Raw genomic sequence first — 24,144 nt, forward strand, 5'->3', positions numbered from 1 at the left:
TTATCAGGCCAATTAACTGGGCTATCCCATGAACTCATGACCTTAAACCTCCAAACCAAGAAATCATATCCCATGAGGTTTTCAATTGTACATTAATAGCCTCAACAGCTACTCTTATAATTATTATTATTATTATTTTGTCATTGTTGTAAATTTTGTGTCATACAACTTTTGCCAATTCAACTTTTTACAGGTGTACAACTTACTGACAGCAATTACAATAATGGGCTCTGCAACCCTACCCTTAAAAAAAAAAAATTTTTTTTTCAACATGAAATTTCCATCACTGTTAACCCTTTGCCCACTCCCTCTCACCCCCTGTAGCCACTAATAAACTTTGTTTTCTATACATTTGCCTTTTCTTGTCTTTTTATATAAGTGAGGTCATACAATATTTGTCCTTTTGTGATTTACTTATTTTACTCAAGCTCCATCCATATTATAGCATGTATCAAGGCTTCATTTCTCCTACTGGCTGAGTAGTACTCCATTTTATGTATGTACCACATTTTGTTTATCCATTCATCTGTTGATGGGCATTTGGGTTGTTTCTACCTTTTGGATATTGTTAATAGTGCTGCAATGAACATTGGTGTGTAAGTCTCTGAGTCTCTGCTTTCAAGACTTTTAGGTATATATCTAGGAGTGGAATTGCTGGGTCATATGGTAGTTCTATTTTTAGTTTTTTGAGGACCCACCAAACTGGTTTCCACATAAGCTGTAGTCTTTACAGGAGCAGATCACCAGGTCTTTTTTACTGCAGAGTAGCTGGCAGGTTCAAACCATCGACCTTTTGGTTAGCAGCCAAGCACTTTAACCACTGTGCCACCAGGGCTCTTTACAATGCTAGGAGATAGGAAATAGTATTACCACCATTATGTAGATGTGGAATCGGAAACAAAGAATGGGTGAAGTAACTTGCCAAGTCTCCCTCTTAAGCTCTTCCCATTTAAAGGAGGAAGATTCTACAAATCTTCCATAACTATTTAGATTCAATACATCCCAATAACTCCTGGTCCTAAGTCAGTCAGCTGATTACAAGGTTCCCTATATCTCTTGAAAACTTCCTGTTGGAGAACAGCTTGCCTAGAAATTCCATCTAAACTTGAAGGCGCAGACTCAGAAACAGTATCCTAAGAAACTCGATCTACAGGACACAGTAAAACCTTCAAGAGTAAGAAAACACAAACATAGCTGGTGTGGTGTATGTAACTCAGACGTTGGATTACCCAGGATAGTGGTGCCCTATCATGGCCCTATATGGTGGTGCTGTGTATGCAGAAATCTTATATATTATGAAGTACTCCATAATCTAGTACTTGGGCCCTGCCAATCTATGGGCCTCATTTACATAAATTCAATATTATGGGGCAAAGAGAAATGCGCCAGGCACTACTAATACAAAGAATAATGAGACACAGTCCCTGCCCTCAAGAAGGTTTCACAGTTAACAGAGGAGTAATTATAAGACAATGTAATAAGATCAATGGTGTTAGAAGTCACAACTGCAAGCTATTATGGGAGCATGTAGGAGAGACACCTAATCCAGCTTGTGGTGAGCAAAGACCTTATAGGGCACAGAATGCCTAAACAGAGATTTAAAATGGAGACATTATTCAGGAAGGAAGATTCCAGAGAATAGTGTGGGTGGTAACAAGCAAAAGCACAAAGGCAAGGAAAAGGCAGTGCTTTCCGTGTGGAATCAAATGAAAGTCAGTGTAATGCTAGAGAAACCTATGCCCTTTGTGTGCCGTGCAGTAGTTTACAAATATTTGTAGTCAACTTGCCTAACCACTAACCAACGCTTAACTTCTTTAGTAACAGCTTTTCTCATATTCAGTTTTTCAACAACCAATAAATCTGGAGGGTTTTTTTTCCCCCTTTCATACTCACAAAGAAAATAGAAGAATATATCTTGCCGTAGGTCACTTCTTGACTTCAGGAAAAAACATCTTAGTCAGAGGAGCTAAAAAAAGCTGTAAAATCAGCATATCCCATCCCATCTCCCCTCGCTTATTTTATTTTACATTACCTTTCAGGGCACTGCTTGAAAAAAGCTGTCAGCTGTTGCAAAAGAACTGGCCAGCAGTCAGGCCTATGTTCCAGCACAGTGATCAAAGGCTGAGGACGATTTCTGAAAAACAGAGAAAGTCACATTGGAAGCTGTATTTCAGGACTACATATTCTCAATATCCAAATATAGTAGCAAAAGAGTCAACACCACATAGAGATTATTTTTCCCAAGATTCTTAATTGTCATAAAACTATCACTTCCTGTGTTGGCTGTAGAGATGTTTCTATAGAAATGATACTGTTCCTTTATCTAACTGTTCTGTGGATAAGAAAATGGACCCTGCAGTCTCAGAGATCCAGCTCTGAGAACTGACTCTGCCACTTAATAGCTCTATGACCTTGGCCATGCCCCTAAATCCAGCAGCTTCTTTCATATCCATCTCCTTGATTCCTCCCTCCATAGGCCACCTCCTCCTGCTGCTGCTCTCTTTCTGGGCTCTCTTCCTGGAGGGTTCCATTTCCTCTAGTATTGCCCCAACTTATAAGTGCTGTCTCTGCCTTTCTGGCCCTGTTTATCCCCATTCTTCTCAGTGTATCCCTCTGTGTTCCTCCAGCATATTTAAGGTACCAACCCGTTGCCATTAAGTCGATTCTGATTCATAACCACTATAAAGGACGGAGCAGAACTGCCCTATAAGGTTTCCTAGGCAGTAATCTTTACAGAAGCAGATTGCCACATCTTTCTCTCGCAGAGCAGCCACTGGATCCGAACCACCACCATTTCGGTTAGCAGCTGTCTTAGTCATCTAGTGCTGCTATAACAGAAATACCACAGGTGGATGGGTTTAACAAGAAGTTTATTCTCTCACAGTCCTATAGGCTAGAAGTTCGAATTCAGGACACTGGCTCCAGGGGAAGGCTTTCCCTCTCTCTGGAGGAAGGTCCTTGTCATCAGTCTTTCCTTGGTCTGGGAGCATCTCAGTGCAGGAACCTCAGGTCCAAAGGATGTGCTTTGTGTGTGGCTCTTTCCTGGTAGTATGAGGTCCCCCTCTCTGCTTCCTTCCCTTTCCTTTTTATCTCTTGAGAGATAAAAGGTGGTGCAGGCCATACCCCAGGGAAACTCCCTTAACATTGGATCAGGGATGTAACCTGGGTAAAGGTGTTAGGATCCCACCCTAATCCTCTTTAACATAAAATTACAATCACAAAATGGAGAACAACCAGGAATCATGGCCTAACCAAGTTGACACATATTTTGGGGGGACACAATTCAATCCATGACAGCAGCCAAGCACTTAACCACTGCACCACCAGGGCTCATCATAATATTTAAGATAAAGGAGGTTAAGATATTTCTCCCATATTAAACAAGAAACTATCCAAACTGAAAATGCTTGAAATTTCTGTTGAACAAGGATAGATATTTTTATTTAGACTACGGTCATGCATTGCCTCTTAATGTCCACAATACTCTCTGTGAAATAGGAAGTTCCGTGATTTGGACGTGTATGAACATGCCTAAATTGTGAGCAATATCATTCACTGATTTTCCACCTTGCTGTTATTTAATAACCTTTGGTTTCACTTCCAAATCAATGCTTCTCCTTCGTCTCTTGCTGCTGCTCTTACTAGCACTGGTTTTGCTGCATTTGGAAGCCATGATACACTTCACGGTAATGTTTTTGAAAGCAAATCAAACAGAGAGATAATGCTACAGCACTCCAGAGACATGTAATACATGAGACTGGATGCTGCTGCCTGCAAGACGAAGCGTACACTGTTATACAGCAAACTTCTTAACTGTAACTAGGGAGAGTTCACATTAAAATAATGATAGAAAGTACAATAGAGCACACACATAAGCCAGTAACATAGGTGTTTATTATGACTATCAAAACATATCTATTATAGGCTTTATATGTACTGTACCAGTATAAGCAGCCCTGGTGGCACAGTGGTTAAAGCACTTAGCTGCTAACCAAAAGGTCAGTGGTTTGAATCCACCAGCCGCTCTGCAAGAGAAAGATGTGGCAGTCTGCTTCCATAAAGAGTTCAGCCTAGGAAACCCTATGGGGCAGTTTTACTCTGTCCTGTGTGGTTGATGTGAGTCGGAATTGACTCAACAGCAGCGAGAGGGTACCATTACACGCCTAGCAGCACAATTGCATTATACAAGAGACATGAGATATACATGGTCCATGTGGGAAGCTGTTGCATTCACTACATCCGGTTACATCAACTACGCTGTATCATTCTCCAATGAGGATTTCTAAACTCTACTCTAACCCTTTTTTTTTTTTAACTCTAACCCTATGGGGCCATGGACTACATGCAGTCAGATGTTGCCCAAACAGGCATTATGCAGCAGATGGCCATACTTCCACTAAGATACCATAAAACATAAGATTCAAAATCTGAAGGATTTTCAAACAATGGGCCTAAAAGAAGGAAAAAAGCACAAACATAAGTTATTTTAAATGGTTCAAAAAGCCTAAGAGAAATTGTAAATTCTTCAGCTTTTGAAACTATGATTACTACGCACAGCTTTTAGTTATTATTGATATGGCATTTTCCCCTAAGGAAAAAAAATTTTAATTAAATTAAAAATGCTTATTGTAAAAATTTTAAAAAAGCAATACGGAAGTATCAATTTTTCCAACATAAAAGTAACCATACACATAATGCTGTTCTTTAATCTTAAGTTTTAACCCAACAATATATCACTAGCAGTGATCTAACAAAAAAAAAAAAACTATCAGCTATACCCAAATGATTTTTAAGACTCCCTTCTTTTATAAGGAACCCTGGTGGCGCAGTGGTTAAGGCGACTGACTGGTAACCGAAAGGTCAGCAGTTCGAAACCACCAGCTGCTCCACAGGAGAAAGATGTGGCAGTCTGCTCCCTTAGAGGTTTACAGCCTTCTTTTATAGCAGTCACAATGAGTCAGATCAACTCAACAGCAATGGGTTTGATTTTTTTTTTTTAATAGCAATGGTTCTTAAAATATGATAGACTTACTACAAAATCGGCATCACCTGTGAACTTGTCAGAAAAGCAAATTCTCAGGCCCCAGGCCAGACCCAGTGAATAACAGTCCAGATGATTCTGATTCACTGCCATAAAGCAGTGGTTCTCAACCCCGGCTGCACGTCAGATTTCATTGGGAAGTGATTAAAAAATACCAGTGCCCGGGTCTCAATTATATTGGAGTTGCTAGGGGTGCAGCCCATACGTTAGCAATTTTTTTAGAATTCTTTGGGTGATTCTAATGTGTTGCCAGGGTTGAGAACCACTATTAAGTACGAAGCAGAGAAAAGGAAGGTCAGGGGTTGGGAAGTTTTCTGATTTTTTTTTCCCTCTCTTTTAAAAACAGGAAAGTAAGGTAGATCCACCACATTGAAACAATCATGTTAAACACTTCTCTGGTGCTACTACCGCGTTGCTGGGTATTATAAAACCATCTCGTTATGTCCTCCTCAACCTCACCTAATCCACTGGGAGCTAGCTTCACATGCTTAGTCTCCTATTTGTTAAAGCATAGGCTATTTTTAACTGATCACATTACTGCTGCTGATGAAGAATTGCTCTTCCAAGCCACTTTTTATACCAAAGCTCAAAAATCGCATCAAACTCACTTTTCCAAATCTCAAACCCCCAGCAGTTAAAAAAAAAAAAAATTTTTTTTAAACCAACCTAAAATTCATTTGCTTCCACTCTAGTTGCAATAGATATTTTTAAAAAACCAAATGTTTTTAATTTCTAAATCCTAAAAGTCCCTCAGGTATGCCATATCAGCTGAACTCCTTACATTGAGGTCATGTTCAATTAAAACCTCCACATAAAAAGGGAAAAGATAGCAACTGCAATTATTTTAGCTATGGGTTCTTCTGACAAGCACCAGACTGAAATGAGAGGTATTAGATATGAAAACTCATCCATTAATCCTTCAGCAAATGGTAGCATTTATGACTATTTATGAGGAAAATCCAAAAAGTTATCACATAGTTTTTATGTGATCATAAAGCAATGAAGTGCTTTTCAATATTCTTCACTTGTAAGTAATTCCCTGCCCCTTCCCATTCCTTACCCTAAAAAGTTGCTAAAGATCCATCTCCTTTCTAAAACATGCAGTTTTGTCAAAAATAAACCAACTCAACAGAAACAAGGGGTGGTAAATTTACAGCAGAATTAGAAACGATGAACATACGACAATGTTATAATTTAGCTTCTACTTCACTTGGATCGAGGGAACCACTCTTGTTCTGCTGCGAGAAGCTGAAGACCTAGCTATTGGATTCAGGATATACTATTTTGTATCTTAGACTTCAACTCTAAAGATAAGATCAAGTAGAATATAGTAGGCTAGGAGTTATTCAGATTAATAACTTAGCCATCTAGATAATTAACTTTCCAGATAACTGTGTCAGGTCCAAATGGCAATACTGTAATAGCGAATATTACACAACACTGCAGGGAAGGCTAAAGCTGAAAATGCTGAAAGGGGAAGGAAGTACAAATGAGAACACTGAATCTTACCATTGATAAACACTTGATTACTAATACTATACTATTTCAACTGAGTACAACTACCCTAAAATCCACAACTGCCAAATGTTGTTTTAACAGTTTAAGCACAATGAAGTAAGGATCTAAATTCTCTCTTACAAATAATCATAATTGGTATGTGAACACATACATTAACTATTATACAAAGTTTTACGTGTAAGCAATAGAATGGATGTTTTTTTAATTCAATTGAATTTGTTCTGCACCTGCCATGCACGACAGTTTTTCAATCTTGGTACTACTGGCATTTTGGGCCAGACAATTTTTTGTTGTGAGAGGTTGTCATTGTGCACTATAGGATGTCACTAGACTATGCATTACATAGATGCCGGTAGCCCCATCCTAGTCGTGACAGTCAAAAAGGTTTCCAGATATTACCAAATGTACCCTGGGCAGCAAAATCACCCCAAGTTGAGAACCACTGCACTAGGAAAATGACAAGCACTATGAGAGGCACAAAGTGAATAAAACATTGTACCAGCACTGAGATATTAAAAAGGCTATAATTTGACCTTCACCGTTCCTTACACGACACCAAAAGCAAACAGTCAATCATACTCAAAATTTCAAGTCACCCCTGGAAACAGAGTCATTAAATATTAACACGAGGAACACAAGAGTTACACTGTTGTTAGGTGCTGTCAGGTCACTTCCAACTCACAGCAATCCTATGTACAATAAAACAAAACACTGCCCTTTACTGTATGTACTATTTTCACAGTCGTTGCTATTTTAAGTCCATTGGCAGCCACCGTGTCAATCCATCTCATTGAGGATCTTCCTCTTTTTCACTGACCCTCTTCCCTACCACTCATGATGTCCTTCTCCACAGACTGATTCCTCCTGACAACATGTCCAGAGGAGTGGAGGTAAAGTCTTACCGTCCTCGCTTCTAAGGAACATTCTGCCTCCTTAGAAGACAGATTTGTTCATTCTTCTGGCAGTCCATGGTATATTCAATACTCTTCATCAACACCATAATTCAAAGCCATCAATTCTCATTCAGTTTTCTTTATCCATTGTCCAGCTTTTGCATGTATATGAGGTTAAGGAAAGTATCATTGCTTCAGTCAGGCACACTGTTATGGATTGAATTGTGTCCCCCAAAAATGTGTATCAGCTTGGGTAGGCCATGATTCTCAGTGCTGTCTTGATCTGATGTGATTATCCTATGCATTGTAAATCCTAATCTCTGCCCCTGGTTAATGAGATAAGATGAGGTTATGTTAAAAAGGATTAGGGTGGAATGCAACACCCTTACTCAGGTCACATCCCTCATCTGATATAAGGGGAGTTTCCCTGGGGTGTGGCCTGAATCACATTTTATCTTACAAAAGATAAAAGGAGAGACCTCCTTAAAAAAAAAAAAAAATTGGTAAAGAAAAGCCTGGAACAGAGCACTATCTTTGGACAGGGATCACTGTGTGGAGAAGCTCACAGACCAGGTGAAAGCTGACGACAAGGACATTCCCCCAGAATCAACAGGGAGAGAAAGCCTCCCCCTGGAGCTGGCGCCCAGGATTTGGGCTTCTAGCCTCCTAAACCGTAAGAGAATAAATTTCTGCTGTTTGTTAAAGCCATCCACTTGTAGTATTTCTGTTACAGCAGCACTAGATAACCAATACACACACCTTAGTTCTGAAGGTGACATTTTGCTTTTTAACACCTTAAAGAGGTCTTTTGCAGCAGATCTGTCCAATGCAATGCATCGTTTGATTTCTCGACTGCTCTTCCATGGAGGTGGATTGCGGATCCAAGTAAAATCAAATCTTTGACAACTTCAGTATTTTCTTCAGTTATCATGATGTTGCTTATTGGTCCAGTTGTAAGAATTTTGCTTTCTTTATGTTGAGGTATAATCTATATTGAAGGCTGTATGTAGTCTTTGATCTTTGTCGTTGATTGAATTATGTCCCCCGCAAAGGTGTGTGTGTCAGTTTGGCTGGGCCATGATTCCCAGCACTGTGTGGCTGTACTCCATTTTGCAACTGTAATTTTATGTTGAGGAGGATTGGGGTGGAATTGTGTCACCCTTGCTAGGGTCGTGTCCCTGGTCCAATGTGGAGGGAGTTTCCCAGGGTGTGGCCTACACCACCTTTTATCTGTCAGGAGATGGAGGAAGAGGGGGATGAGTGGAGATTTTGGAACCTCATACCAAAAAAGCAGCACCAGGAGCAGAGTGCATCCTTTGGACCTGAGGTTCCTGTGCTGAGATGCTCCCAGACCAAGGGAAAATTGAGGACAAGGACCTTCCTCCAGAGCCGACAGACAGAGGAAGCCTTCCCCTGGAGCTGACGCCTTAAATTTGGACTTGTAACCCATTAGCCTGTGAGAGAATAAATTTCTCTTTTTTAAAGCCATCCACTTGTAGTATTTGTTATAGCAGCACTAGATGACCATGACAATCTTCATCAGTACGTGCCTCAACCTCTCTTCACTTTCAGCAAGCAATGACGTATCACCTATGAAACACAGGATGTTAATGAGTCTTCCTCCAGTTCTGATGCCCCGTTCTTCTTCTAATCCAGCTTCTTGGATTATTTGCTTAGCATACAGATTGGATAAATATGGTGAAAGGATACAACCCTGATGCACACCTTTCCTGACTTTAAACCACACGGTATCCCCTTGTTCTGTTTGAACGACTGCCTCTTGGTCTATGTACAGGTTCCTCATGAGCACAATTAAGTGTTCTGGAATTACCATTCTTCACCACGTTATCCATAATTTGTTGTGATGCACAGAGTCAAATGCCTTTGCATAGCCAGTAAAACACAGGTAAACATCTTTCTGATATTCTCTGCTTTCAGACAAGACTGATCTGTCATGGATGGAACTGTGTCCCCCCAAAATATCTGTCAATTTGGCTAGGTCATGATTCCCTTGTACGATTGTGTATCATTTTATCATCTAATGTGATTTCCCTATGTGTTGTAAATCCCATTACCATGATGTAATAAGATGGATTAGCAGCAGTTATACTGATGAGGTCTACAGGATTAGATAGTGTCTTAAGCCAATCCCTTTTGAGATATAAAAGAGAGAAGCCAGCAGGGACACATGGGGACCTCATACCACCAAGAAAGCAATGCCAGGAGCAGAGCACATCCTTTGGACCTGAGGTTCCTATGCTGAGATGCTCCCAGACCAAGGGAAGACTGATAACAAGAACTTCCCTCCAGAGTCAACAGAGAGAGAAAACCTTCTCCTGGAGCCTGCACCCTGAATTCAGACTTCTAGCTTTTTGGACTGTCAGGGAATAAGCTTCTCTTTGTTAAAGCCATCCACTTGTGGTATTTCTGTTATAGAAGCACTAGATGACCAAGATACCATCTGACATCAGCAATGATATCCTTTATTCCATGTCCGCTTCTAAATCTGGTTTGGATTTTTGGCAGTTACCTGTCGATGTACTGCAGCAACTGCTTTTGAATGATCTTCAGAAAATTTTACTTGAGTGTGAGATTAATGATATTGTTCAATAATTTCCACATACTGTTGGATCACATTTCTTTGGAATGGGCACAAATATGGATCCCTGCCAGTCAGATGGCCAGGTGCCTGTCTTCCAGATATCTTGGCATAGATGACTGAGTGTTTCCAGCACTGCATCCACTTGTCAAAGCATCTCAATTGGTATTCCATCAATTCCTGGAGCCTTGTTTTTTGCTAATGCCATCAATGCAGCTTGGACTTCTTCTTCAATACCGTATCAGTTCTTGATCATATGCTACCTCCTGTGTGGTTTAACGTTGACCAATTCTTTTTGGTACAGTGACTGTGTATTCCTTCCATCTTCTTTTGATGCTTTCTGCATTATTCAATATTTTACCATAGAATCCATCAATATTGCAACTTGACACCTGAATTTTTTCTTCATTTCTTTCCGCTTGAGAAACGCCAAGTGTGTTCTTCTCTTTTGGTTTTCTAACTCCAGGTCTTTGCACATTTCATTATAATACTTTACTTCGTCTTCTCGAGCCACCCTTTGAAATTTTCTGTTCAGCTCTTTTACTTCACCATTTCTTTCATTCGCTTTAGCTATTCAAAGTTCAAGAACAAGTTTCAGAGTCTCTTCTGACATCTATTTTGGTCTCTTCTTTCTTTTTAATGATCTCTTGCTTTCTTCATGTATGATATCCTGGATGTCATTCCACAACTCTCCTGGTCTTTGGTCATTAGCATTCAGTACATCAAATCTATTCTTGAGATGGTCTCTAAATTCAGGTGAGATATACTCAAGGTTGTATTTTGGCTCTCGTGGAGTTGTTTTAATTTTCTTCAGCTTCACCTTGCACTTGCATATGAGCAATTGATGGTCTGTTCCACAGTCAGCCTTTGGCCTTGTCCTGACTGATGATATTGAGGTTCCCCACCGTCTCTTTCCACAGATGTAGTCAGTTTGATTCTTGTGTATTATATCTGACAAGGTCCATGTACACGGTCGCCGTTTATGTTGTTAAAAAAAAGATATTTGAAATGAGGAAGTCGTTAGTCTTGCAAAATTCTATCAGGTGATCCCTGGCATCGTTTCTATCACCTAGGCCACATTTTCCAACTACCAAGCCTTCCTTTTTGTTTCCAACTTTTGTTTTTCAGTCACTGGTAATAATCAATGCATCTTGATTGTGTGTCTGATCAATTTCAGACTGCAGAAGTTGGTAAAAGTTTTCAATTTCTTCATCTTTGGCCTTAGGGGTTGGTGTGTCAATTTTAATAATATTCCTATTAACTGGTCTTCCTTGTAGGCATATGGATATTATCCTATAACTGACAGCATTGTACTTCAGAATAGATCTTGAAATGTTCTTTTTAATAACGAATGCAATATCCTTCCTCTTCAACTTGTCATTCCTGGCATAGTAGAATATATGATTGTTCAATTCAAAATAGCCAATACCAGTTCATTTCAGCTCATTAATGCCTAGGATATCGATCTTTATTTGTTCCATTTAATTTTTGATGACTTTCAATTTTCCTAGAGTCATACTTCGTACATTCCACATTCTGATTATTAATGGACGTTTGTAGCTGTTTCTTCTCATTCTGAGAAGAATGAGTCTTCTCATAATGAGTCGTGCCACATTAGCAAATCAAGATTCCAAAAACTTGATTCCATCCTCTTCATTAAGGTCAACCCTACTTTGAAGAAGCAGCTCAGTCATATTATGGGTACCTTCCAACCTGAGGGGTTCACCTTCTGGCACTCTACCAGACAATGTTTCACTGCTATTCATAAGGCTTTCACTCGCAATTTTTTTAGAAGTAAATCACCAGGTCTTTCTTCCTAGTTTGTCTTAGTCTGGAAGGTCTGCTGAGACCTGTCCACCCTGGGTCCCCCTACTGGGATTTGAAATACCAATGACATAGCTTCCAGAATCATGGGAACATGCAAGCTATCACAGTAAAACAAACTGACAGACGAGTGCTAGAAAGAGTAATCCAGAAGATTTAAAATGGAAAACAAATGCAAAATTATTCCTTTGCAAAATATAGAAACTTGTTCTAAAATAAATGGCTTTAAGTAATATACATGCTAATTTGGGTATGATAGAAAATAGAGTCATTTCCCTATTTAAATATCATAATTAGAGCACTTAAAATGCCATAAGGCTAAGTATAGTTCACTCTTGATGTATTCAAGGATTGATTATTAAATTTATGGATTATTCAAGATTTTTCTTTTCTTTCTTTTCTCTCTGCTTATCAGCCCTTCTACTTCTTTCAAGTACATCTGACTGAGAAAGGTCGAGGTAAATGAAAGGATTCACAATTTAATCAAGACAACTTTGCTCTTCGTTAGAAGCACCGCTGATCAAAAAAGGAAATAATGCGGTACAAAAGAACATCAAAACAAAACCTTAAAATTGCAGCCACCATTCAAACCTGTTTTTCAATTTCTAAAGAATAAGTTGCCTAAAACCTTTTATTAAAAATGATACATGGGTTGACCATACAAAATGATAGACCACTTGTAAAATTAATGCTGGGCAGCCATACCAGTTATAAATAAACACAAATGTGGAACATTACTACATTATTATTTGTATATGAAGCACCTACATACCATTATTGAAATCAGGTACTGCTATGCTGCAAGGTCCATCTGTATCTCAGAAAAAAACTACACAGGAAGAGGTGGAGTGAAATAGCGGGGGAAAGCAATGAATTAAGAGTCAAGAGTCCCAAATTTATATTTTGGCTCTGCAATAAATTGTGTGATCTTAGACAAGAGAATTAACCTCTATTGTCCAAAGTTTCTTCGTCTGTAAAACGAGGAGATTAGACTAAGTACCTTCCAGAGCTAAAGTTATACAACTCACACCACCCATTAAAGCACTAACCTTAGTACTGTTTAGGACTAGTGGTTGAGCCAAAACCTGAAAAGGCAGAAAGCAGTAAAAATGGCTCTTAACTATTAATAAGTCTATATTAAGCTTAAATGGCTCTAAGGCCAATGTCTAACAAAATCTAAGGCCTCAAAGAGAAGGTCTCCTATTTTTATCTCAAAGAGATAAACTAGATGCCTAATAGATTCTGCCTTCTCCTTAAAAGAGAATAACATGGTTTCTAAAGATCAAAATCAATACAAGCCAGGCAGCCAGGTCACCCTTCACTGGCCTCTAGCACTGCTAATCTCTCCTTCACTATGTGTTTTTTTCTGCCATAGATGATCCAATTTGTTGTACATTTTTTGTTGCTTTTCTATTTCACGATTTGCAAATGTTTTAACTGCTTTTAACATTAAAACATTTTAACATTAAAAAAAAACCACTGCCATCGAGTTGATTCCAACTCATAGCGACCCTACAGGACAGGGCAGAACAGCCCTTTCCAAGAAGCGCCTGGTGGATTCAAACTGCTGACCTTTTGGTTAGCAGCCGAGCTCTTAACCAGTACTCTACCAGGGTTAAAACCAAAAAAAACTAACCAAACCCTTTGCCAACCAGTTGGTTCTGACTCATAGCGACCCTATAGGACAGAGTAGAACTGCGTCATAGAGTTTCCAAGGAGCGCCTGGTGGATTAGAACTGCCAACCTTTTGGTTAGCAGCTGTAGCACTTAACCACTAAGCCACCAGGGTTTCCCTAAGAGCGTTAAGCACTCCATAAGTGAGTACTATTATGATTACCATATGGTAGGTTTGTATCTTTAACTGGAACATAAAACAGCTTGAAAGCTAAGTCTGTCTTACTCTTTGTACGTTTCTCTTTCAGTGCTGAATGCACACCTACAATAAATGTAATTCACACACACACACATTCTGTATCTCTCACTCTTTCCCCAAACCACCTTTTTAATTCTTAGAGTCATGAAAAATGAACTTGTCATAGTCCCTTATAGTAACTACTCCAAAATCCACACTGTTCAGACAAAAAACAGTAGAGGAAGCACACAGAATTGGTATCTAATACTTCAGTGTTCCCCACCCGTTTATAACGTTGTCAACAGCACAGAGCATCTTAGCAGAATGGAGCGAGGGAAGGGATGAATGATAAATTCATGGTTCCACTAGACTGGCACAGAGGCAGTGACAAAATAAGGTATGTAACTGGATTCACCTTTCCAAGTGTAAATACATCAATCTCAATAGAAATGAGGGGGTAAAAAAATTAGTCTTGTGGTAGGCAAATCAGAAACCAAAAGTTATTTGTAAACTTTAGGTCACCTTACCCTTTTTTGCTACATCTCTGAATACAGGCAAGCTATGATTTGATTTACATCATAAATTCAGCAGCAGACACAGATTGCCTTTTCTGTGTGAGGAAACAATGCCTGCAGTCACCATGCATTTTCATGTATGCAGCTGTGACCCTGGCGCTTTCAGAGGCATAGCACAGCACTTACCACATCAAATGTGCATTTTAAAAGCATTTCTCTACCTGCTCTGAATGTTGATTTGAAAGTGCTGGTTAGATGCCAAAAAGGAATTTTCAAAAAATAAAAAAGCTCTGCAGATTTTAAGTTAAAAAATTCATAGTGAAAATTATAAGGATTCCACAATGAATATTACAATCGAAAAGAAAAAAAATGAATCAGAAAGAAAAATTAAACAATAATTGTGAATCATTATAGATCTTACATCTTTTAAGGCAAATGCATTTTATCGTTTCCACACAAGCTCCTAGAAAAAGAAAATTACTTAAACGTGATTTTAATTTTGACATTTTTGACAGATTACTCTTTTCTTTGTGTTGATAAGGCAGATAGGGAGAACATAAAATTTCTTTGAAAACATACTTCATATTGCAATGATTTCTGTCATCACACTGAACATTTCCCAGGACTTCTATTTTGAGAGCCAGTGTTCTAATGCAAAGGTGTCTGCCAATGTTAGAGTCTGCAACTATTTTAAGTACAAGGTGATGGCTGGGAGAAAACAAAAGTACTTAGGGGTCCAAAACCTTTCTTTTATTATTAAAGAACATACCATGATTACAGAAAAACTAAAAATAAATAGGCTAACAAGGCAAAAATTACAACATTTTCATGGTCTTAAAGACATTTATCAACAAATTACCCTATCAGTTTTTAAGTTAAAGTCTAGATTTAAAAATTTTAAAAAGCATTTGCTAGTGGCTCTTGCTCTCTGGCAGACTGCACAATACATGCAGCTTATTTTCAGGTCTGATTATAAATCCCAGGTGTAAGTCCCTGGTGATTAGAACCCTAGACTGTGAACAAAGACTTTCCTGGGTAGGAGAGGGGAGAGAAAAGAGGAAATGAAAACAAAAGCAAATCACGCAGTTTAACAGAAAGAATCAAACTGCAAAGAGACAGATGGCCCTTGGAAAAAATTGTTGGCTGTGCCTCCCCAATTACTGCCTCGGCTCCTTTCCTATCCTTACCTCTGCTGGGCTCTTTCATGAGCAGATCTGACACTGATACTCCCTTCTTTCCCATCTTCTTTCTCCTGATTTTTCTATAAAAATTTCCACTTACCCAATAAAGCAGAAATTCATAAGCCCTCTGAAATTATACGCAAAGTTTTGAGTACATATGTACATGTAGATTTTCTGGGAGAAGGTCCAAACTTCTGAGTGTCTTAAAAAAGGTTCTGACCCAAAAAAAAGCATCAGTGCCCGTTAATTAGAGCTAAGTATATGTAAGGTGACTGCTGCAATTCAGCTTTGTTAAACTCCTACTTTCAAAAAAAAATCACAAGGAAAATAAAGAAGGTTATAAAAGATGTATTTGCCCAGAAATGTTAGCCCCTTAAGTTTTCACATTTTTGTAACTTTGGCAAAATATCTTCATGTATTCTACTAGTTCCAATCCCCTTGTGGCAGTCTGATTGTACAGTACAAATGATTTAATAATGGTGTCATGCTTACTTTGTGGTAAGCAAAACCAAACATTTACATCTCAAGGGATCCCTTTAGATAATATATTTAACTATTGAAATAATCAGCCCTGCAAAAGCAAAACGTTCACTTTGACATTGGTAGTGCAGTGGTTAAGAGTCTGGCTACTAACCAAAAAGTTGGCAGCTCAAATCCACCAGCAGCTCCTTGGAAATATATGCAGCAGTTCTACCCTGTCCTATAAGGTCACTATGAGTTGGAATCAACTCAATGGCCATGGGTTCTGATAGCTGATTATTAAAGTGTTACAGGATTCTAAGCAACTTCATTAAGTTTTTCTTTTCATTAAAAAAGAATAAATGCAATAAGAAAATTTATATAGAATTAAAAACAATAGCTAAATAACTACTCTCATTAAAGACTAGGAGATTTTCAGTAACTTACAAAAAATAGTTTACCTTAAGAATAAATGTAAAAAGCAAAAAAACACTAGAAATTCATTGGTCTTGACAAGGGTACAAAAATATTCCACAGTAAGTAAAATGATAAATGTGGTATATCCGTGTAATAGAATAGTATTCAGCCATAAAAAAGGAGCACTAATAAGGAGTACTGATACATGATACAACATGGATGAACTTTGAAAACACTACGGTAAGTGGAAGAAATCAAACACAGAAGGCCACATATTTTAAGATTCCACTAATATGAAATGCCCAGAACAGGGAAATTCATAGAGACAGAAAGTAGTTTATGGTTACCAGGGCTGAGGGGAAGATATAATGGGGAATGACTGCTAATGAGTCTGAGGTTTCTTTTTAGCATGATGAAAATGTTCTGGCATTAGACAGTGACGATGGCTGCACAACTTTGTAAATAGACTAAAAACCAGTGAATTGTATCCTTTGGATTGTGCTCGTTAAAAGGATAAGTTTTATGGTACATAAATTATATCTCAATTTTAAAAAGGCATTAAAAATATACAAAACTTAGTCACATTATTTTAAATTCAGTTAACCTTTCTTCAATTTCAGAAAAACACATGTATCATGTGAAGTATAACCATAAAAAAAAATAAAAAATAACCATACTGCCAATATAATAATCATAGTAACTTGGATTTGCCTTACAAATAAAATAAGATTAAATCAGAGTCTCATTTATTTGCTTGATATCCCTGGCTAATGGCTTAATTGTACCTATTTTAAAGATGCAGACATGGGAGGAAAGAAAGTTCAGTGTCTTTTTCTATTGTAACAGCAAAATACACTGACATTGTCTGCTACTTTAACCATTCGTCCAGAGAATCCCAAACCTAGTTGCACATCAGAATCCCTAGGGACTCTTTTGAAATATATTGATGCTAGATACCCACCCCTGATCTCACTCAAGGTGTCTAAATCAGAATTTCTAGGAGCAGGGCCTAAAAATCTGTAGATTACATCAATTTCCAGGAATTCCTGCGATTCCCACCTCTAAAACATATCCTTATCTTCACTGCCAACACCACTTTCAAACTATTATATTTGCCTTCTTTCTAATCTATTCTTCACAAAACAGCCTGAGTAATCTTCACAAAACATAAATCCAAACAAAAGCTTTAACTCTTCTATCATGTACTTTATATAAAAACAAACTATATCTCATATTTATTGATTTCTCACCATCTCTACTGCTAATACCATGAGCAAGACCATCATCATCTCTTACCAGTTGTACCGCAATAGCCTCCTACCTGGTCTCTCCACTCCCTCTCTTGCTCCTCTCTAGTCCACTCACTACAGAGCAGTTACACAATCTTTTTCAAATATTAATTCAATTATGTCATTCTTCTGCTTAAAACTCTTCAGTGGGTTCTTCCTCACTGTAGTAGCAAACTAATAAACGTAAAGCGAGTGGTGGAGTTGGAAAGTCATCATTTGCAATCATCATAGTGAAAGCTGGTTTGCGGGTGGGTAAAAGTTTTAAAAGCTTAGTGAGCAGCAGGATATTTGCGTGACTCAAAGTGTCTTCCCCGAGGGTTACTTATTAGTTACAAGGGGCAAAATGATAACTATGTAGTACAGGAACCAGACAACATCTTAACTTGGTGATCAAAATTAAAATCAATGAGGAGCAGAGGAACATCGACATGATATCCTAAGAAGGACACGGCATCAAGTAAGTAGTATTTCGGCCAGGAATATATTTAAAAAAAAAAACCCCGTTGCCGTCAAGTCAATTCCAACTCATAGCGACCCTATAGAACAGAGTAGAACTGCCCCATAGGGTTTCCAAGGAGCACCTGGTAGATTCAAACTGCAGACCTCCTGGTTAGCAGCCATAGCTCTAAACCACTAAGCCACCAGGGTTTCTCAGTAATGCATACTCTCCATTTAATCTAGAGGAAACTTCAGGCCAACCCAAACTGAGAGACATTCTATAAAACCGGCCTTCAAAATGTCAATGTCATGAAAGACAAAGAAAGGATGAAGAATTCCAGACTTAAAAAAACCAAAAAGATATGGCAACTAAGGGCAACACGTGACCCTAAACTAAAACCTGTACTTAAAAAAATTTTTTAAAAAAGATGAAAAAGGTATTAAAGGACATCACTGATATAATTACCAAAACTAGAATGTGGACTGTAGATTAAAGCACTGTATCAGTGTTAAATGTTCTCAATTTGACCATTCCATTTCGGTTATATAAGAGAATATCCTTGTTCTTAGAAAATATACACTATTGCATATATGCAACCTACTCTCAAGTGGTTTAAAAAAAAAAGAGAGAGAGAATGATAAAGCAAATATGGCAAAGTGAAAAAAAATGGTGGATCTGAATAAATGGCATATGTGAGTCTTTTGGCCTACTCTTGCAATTTTTCTGTAACTTTGAAACCACTTCAAAATAATAAGTTAAAAAGGAAAATCTTTAGGGATTTCCCAATACTCTTTAAATAAAAACCAAAGGCTTTGGCATAGCCTTGAGTGGTCTAGCCCCTGTCTACCTCTCCTGAGCCTCCATGTGGCCCTCTCCCTCCCTTGAGCACTAAGCTTCGGCCACCCTGCCTCCTGTTAGCTCATCTAGCCCTCCAGGCTCTTTCACACAACAGAGTCTGTGCACATGCTTTTCCCTAGGCCTGAAATGCTCACGTGCTCAATATGTCGCTGCTCAATCTCATCCTTATCCTTATTGATATAAGAGAAAACGCAAAAACAGTTTCATCTTAGAAAAAGCTAGTTATCAAAATTAAGAATGGGGCTACATCTTGAGAGCCACAACCACAGACTGGTCCCAGGGCACTTACGTTAGCATTTATCTTGGACTTTCTCTTGTTTTTCTTTGTTTGATGGCCCTAAGCAACGAATGCATTTGCCTTAAGAGATAAATAAAAGAATCAATTTGATGTATCAAGTCCCTGAACTATTATAGGACACACATCTTTAAGTTCTTAAAAATAACTCTGCATTCAAATAAACTATAGAACATGTACATAAATAGGTGAACACATATACACATAGAGCACATGGCTTTAATCTACTTGGGGTGTAACCGTCCATTACTCTCAGTCTAATCGCCTACTTCAGAGTATACCATCTGCCAAAAACATTTATTATTCCCTTATTTCAGAAAGTACAGCTTGAGGTTGATCAGACCAAACCTTCCCACAAATAAGATTCTTAACATTTGATATCTGTGCATGTCAGCCACTGTCTGGCACATCAGAATGCTGCATGAATTCTGGAACAAGCAGTTACTGTTCATGAATTCACAGCTATTTCCTCACTTTAGCTGAGGGAACAGAGATCTTAAAAAGGCTGCCATAATATGAATATGCAGAGGAAAAACTAAAACTAAAAGCACATGATAAAACTTGAGGAAGGGGGGAGATGGCATATTACAAAGTAAATGAGAAAATAAGCCTCTAATAATTTACAAATCATAAAAATTTAGTTATTCTTCCTTGCAACTAAAATACCAGCTAAACATTGGCTCTCTACCCCACTTCCTATATGGTCAATATCAGAGAATGTTTAATTTACTTTAATGTAAGTGCTTTACAGAAAAGTGGGGTTCAAGCTAATCAAAAGAAAACTCAGACTAAATAAAGGAGGTGGGGACTTGAACTAAAGAATATTATTAGTAGTGGTAAAAAATATATATAATTAGGATGAAACTTGTTCACAAGTAGAAAAGGGCTTATAAAGTTTTTGAAAACATTTAAGTACCTAAACCAAAGGTTATAAACTTGTGGCCTACTGATTGCATCCTACGAGTAGATGTGTTTAACTGCCTATTCTATAGTTTTAAAAATTTGAATTGGTTGCTAATATTTAAAAGTCAGGAGACTTCATATAGAAATCTTATTTACATTGGAAGATTTGAAAGTCTGGCAACAATGAACCCCTGCTGCCTCATTACAACAACTGGCCAGCAGTTCTCAACCCTACCTGGAAGTTGGAAATCACCTAGAGAACTTTGAAAAACTACCACTACCTGAGGCTAACTCTCCAGTCATTCTCAGTAGGGTCCAGGTATCTGAATACAAATTTAAAAATTGCTCAGAGGGTTCAGCAGCCCTGGTGGCACAGTGGTTAAGTGTTCAGCTGCTAATCAAAAGGTCGGCAGTTTGAATCTACCAGCCACTCCTTGGAAATCCTATAGGGCAGTTCTACTCTGTCCTGTAGGTTCGCTATGAGTCGGAATTGACTTGATGACAAGAGGTTTGGTTTTTTCAGAGGGCTGTAATGTGCAGCCAGAGTTTAGACTCACAGGCCTTCAGTTTTACACTTCGCATATGCTTTTCAATTAATCATACCCACCCACTGCCTCTTAACCACAGATAGTAGCTAAATATTTTGCATAGTTCTTCCAGGTACTCCCATTCTCAAAGGCATCTGGAATTGAAATATTTAAATATCCCCAGCTTAGGAAAGGAGACCTAGTAGTAGCACAATTGTTAAACACTTGGTTGCTAAACAAAAGGCTGGCGATTCCAACTCACCTCCAGCTGCTCTACAGGAGAAAGACCCGGCTATCTGCTCCGGTAAAGATTACAGCCAAGAAAACCCTATGGGGCAGTTCTACTCTGACACAAGTGGTCACTATGAGTCAAAAATGACTCAACGGCACCTAAGAACAACAGTCTTGTTTAGGGGGCAGTGGTGGATCAGTAGTAGAATTCTCACCTTCCATCAGGAGACCCCGGCTTGATTGCTGAGATGCCAGTGCACCTCATGTGCAGCCAACACTCACCTGTCAGTGGAGGCTTGCGTGTTGCTACGATGCCGAAGTGTTTCAGCAGAGCTTCCAAACTAAGACAGATTAGGAAGAAAGGCCTGGCAATCTACGTCCAAAAATCAGTCAACGAAAACCCCATGGATCACAACCATCCAATTTGCAACCAGTCATGGGGATGGCATAGGACCAGGCAGTGCTTTGTTCTGTCACCATAAGTGGCAGAGGAGAAGGGGGCTGACAGAACCTAACAACAACAATCTTGCTTAAGGTACAAAGCTAAAGGAAAGACTGTCTAGGAAGGAGGGCCTGGTTAAGCAATACGAACTTTATTAGCTATACACAGTCTAATTCAACGATTCTCAGAGAATGGTCAAAATACCACCTGCATCCAAGCCCTTGTTAAAAAACAGATTTCCAGGCCTTGTTCCAGACATAAATATCAGAAGCTCAGAAGCTCTGAGGATGAGCTCTTTTTGTACAATAAACACTGAAAACCCATGTCAGTTCCTAAGAGGCTCTCCTCCCCTCCTGCTCCTACACTCAGCCAACATCTGACCGTGAAGAGCACTAATACAGGTTAAGGCCAAAAGGGTCGTGGAATTATTTCATTGCACAGAACAATGAAGTTTAAATCTCTCACATTCTCTTTCTTGTACCCACAGCCAGCTTGCTGTCTTTGGATTGCCTTTCCCTTAGAATTGCTCTTTGGTCCTGCTCTTGGCCTCTCTACTGTCCATGGCTGAAATGGTAAAATGAATTTGGTGCCTTAAAGCTTAGGAACACACAGACCTCTTGTTTCCTAAGTAGAGAACAGAGGCAGGGAGAGATGGCGTAAGCCACTCAAGACACCCTCTGGTCTACCCCAAGGGGGTCCTTGTAGTTCACTTGTGGTATCATCAAGCTCCCAGGGGCTAAAGCAGTATGTCTCAAATGTGGTCCACAAATGACCTATATCCAGATCACTGAACAGCTGGATGAACATTCTGACTTGGAGTCTCACACAAAACCTACTTCATAAATGAGAATCTCTGGCAAGTGAGCTTGAGAAGCTGTACTGTTAATAAGTTCCCCAGATGGTTCTTATGCACAGGAAGTTTGAGAACCACTGAGCTCAGGTTCAAGCATCACAACAAAAAATACCCTCTATAGAACTCCTTCAGGAAACTCACAGGGGCCAAGGGAATCCATTGGTTAACATTCTGGGTCCTCGGCTCTCCCTCTCTCTTCATTCCCATACTGGCACGGCTTATGCAATTCAGTACAGGCCCACTGAAAATGACCATATATTGCATATTACTATGATCCAAGTTAATCTGCTATTATTACCAAATTAAATGAGAAATACTTAAATACCAACTATCTGTTAGGAGAGTCCTTAATACCATAAAAGCACAGATTAGCTTCATGCCCAGAAAACTTACGATTATTTGTCATACTACTTCCATTTTAAATTAATCCTACCTCACAAGCAGGCAACACCTCTCAGTGGAGTTCTAAGCTTCTCATACCCTTTTTATGCTTTCATACACAGCTCATCAGTTGCCTCTCCAGTGCTGGATGATATTGTTAACCAATACATGGCAAAGGCAGCTCTAAAACGGCATGACAATTTTATGCTTGACTCAGGTAATCACAGCTCTCTTAAGGGGAATCTGCTCTTCAGGCTCACCTCTCCTCTGTTTCTGCCATCCACAATCCCCCCTGGAGGAAGTTAAGACTCTTATACACTCAATTACACTCTACTGATCTATAGTGCCAAACAGTCATTCACATAAGGGTTCTCCATAAACATTACCGGATTATGCCAACTCAGATGACTGATTCTGGACCTCTTCATGTGCCACCTATCTAATGACAAACACGACAGAGCAATTGATTTCAGCTACTCAAACTAGGCTCCCTATCCACACCTGGCACCAATGGTCTTTTGAAAACAAGACTACAGTTATAAGGACCAACTACAGGAGAAAATGAATTATAAAAAGGAAAATAGGTGAAACATTAAGGTGAAGGTCTAGCACTCACACACAGTAAGGATAATCATGATAATGAGAGTGCCCCTAGCTCTTCTGCATGATAGAAAATGTCCTCTTACCGTCATCTAAACCAGTCCAGTCTCCATCTAATTGACCCCAACTCATGGTGACCCCAGGTGAGTCCAAGCAGACCTGTACTTCACAGGGTTTTCACTGGCTGATTTTTCAAAGTAGCTCACCTGAGCTTTCTTCCAAATCACTGAAACCGGTGCTTCTTAAACTTTAACGTGCCTATGAGTCACTTGGAGAATCATTCTAAAATGTAAATTCTGATTTAGTGGCGCCCAGGCATAGCAGTGGTTCAGAGCTCAGCTGCTAACCAAAAGCTCAGCAGTTCGAATCCATCAGCAACTCCCTGGAAACCCTACGGGGCAGTTCTACTCTATCCTACAGGGTCGTTACGAGTCAGAATTGACTCGATGGCAATGGGTTTGGGGTGGGCTCTGAAACCTGAATTCCTGTTTCTAACAAGCTCCCAGGTGATGCTGAGCTACTGGTCCCTCACCACACTGTGAAAAACAGAGCTGTCAGCAGCATCAGCAGTACCTGGGAGCTTGTTAGACACGCAGAACCTTAAACCTGACTTCCGGCCGACATGACACGCTTGACAAAAGCACCATGCTGCCCCTCCACAGCAAAGACCCAAAAAACTAAGTAAAACAGAGACAAACATCATTCTTGGAACCCGAAGTGTCAAATGAGGAGGTAGAGAACTCTGCCAAACAACAAATGGAATAAGAAACTGACAGAAGACAGACAGCAAGGAGAGATACGTGCGGAGGTTCCTTATCAGCTAACGCAGCACAGATTCGCCATCATGGACTCCTGTCAGGGATCGGCAGACGGGGAGCATGGGAAAGCAGCTTCACGGAGCTCCCAGCAGGAGACAGAATGCCCAGTAACCAGTGTTACATGCTTTCCCACTCTTCATCCTCTCCCCGCTGCTCTGCCTCTGAAATTCCTGGCTGGCTGCAGTGGCTTGCCTAGCCAAGAAGTGCGG

At 39.3% G+C, this 24,144-nt stretch overlaps 1 protein-coding gene across 13 annotated transcripts in view; it reads right to left on the minus strand.

Annotated features, from left to right (window-relative positions):
• FOCAD (focadhesin) overlaps positions 1 to 24,144 on the minus strand; it is a 324,750-nt gene that overhangs the window by 246,409 nt on the left and 54,197 nt on the right. For 11 of the 13 annotated variants that reach the window (XR_010322852.1, XM_064290441.1, XM_064290437.1 and 8 more), the window contains exon 6: positions 2,033 to 2,134. Coding sequence is in view for 12 of the 13 variants with exons in the window: in XM_064290441.1 (XP_064146511.1) it covers positions 2,033 to 2,134 (102 nt within the window). In the remaining variant the exon portion in view is untranslated. Of the gene's footprint in view, positions 1 to 2,032; positions 2,135 to 19,174; positions 22,231 to 22,277; positions 22,378 to 24,144 lie in introns of those variants that run through there. The other 2 variants (XM_064290444.1, XM_023545225.2) reach the window with 2 other exon arrangements.

This window comes from Loxodonta africana, chromosome 9 (assembly GCF_030014295.1).
Source record: "Loxodonta africana isolate mLoxAfr1 chromosome 9, mLoxAfr1.hap2, whole genome shotgun sequence".
Taxonomy (NCBI): Eukaryota; Metazoa; Chordata; class Mammalia; order Proboscidea; family Elephantidae; genus Loxodonta; species Loxodonta africana.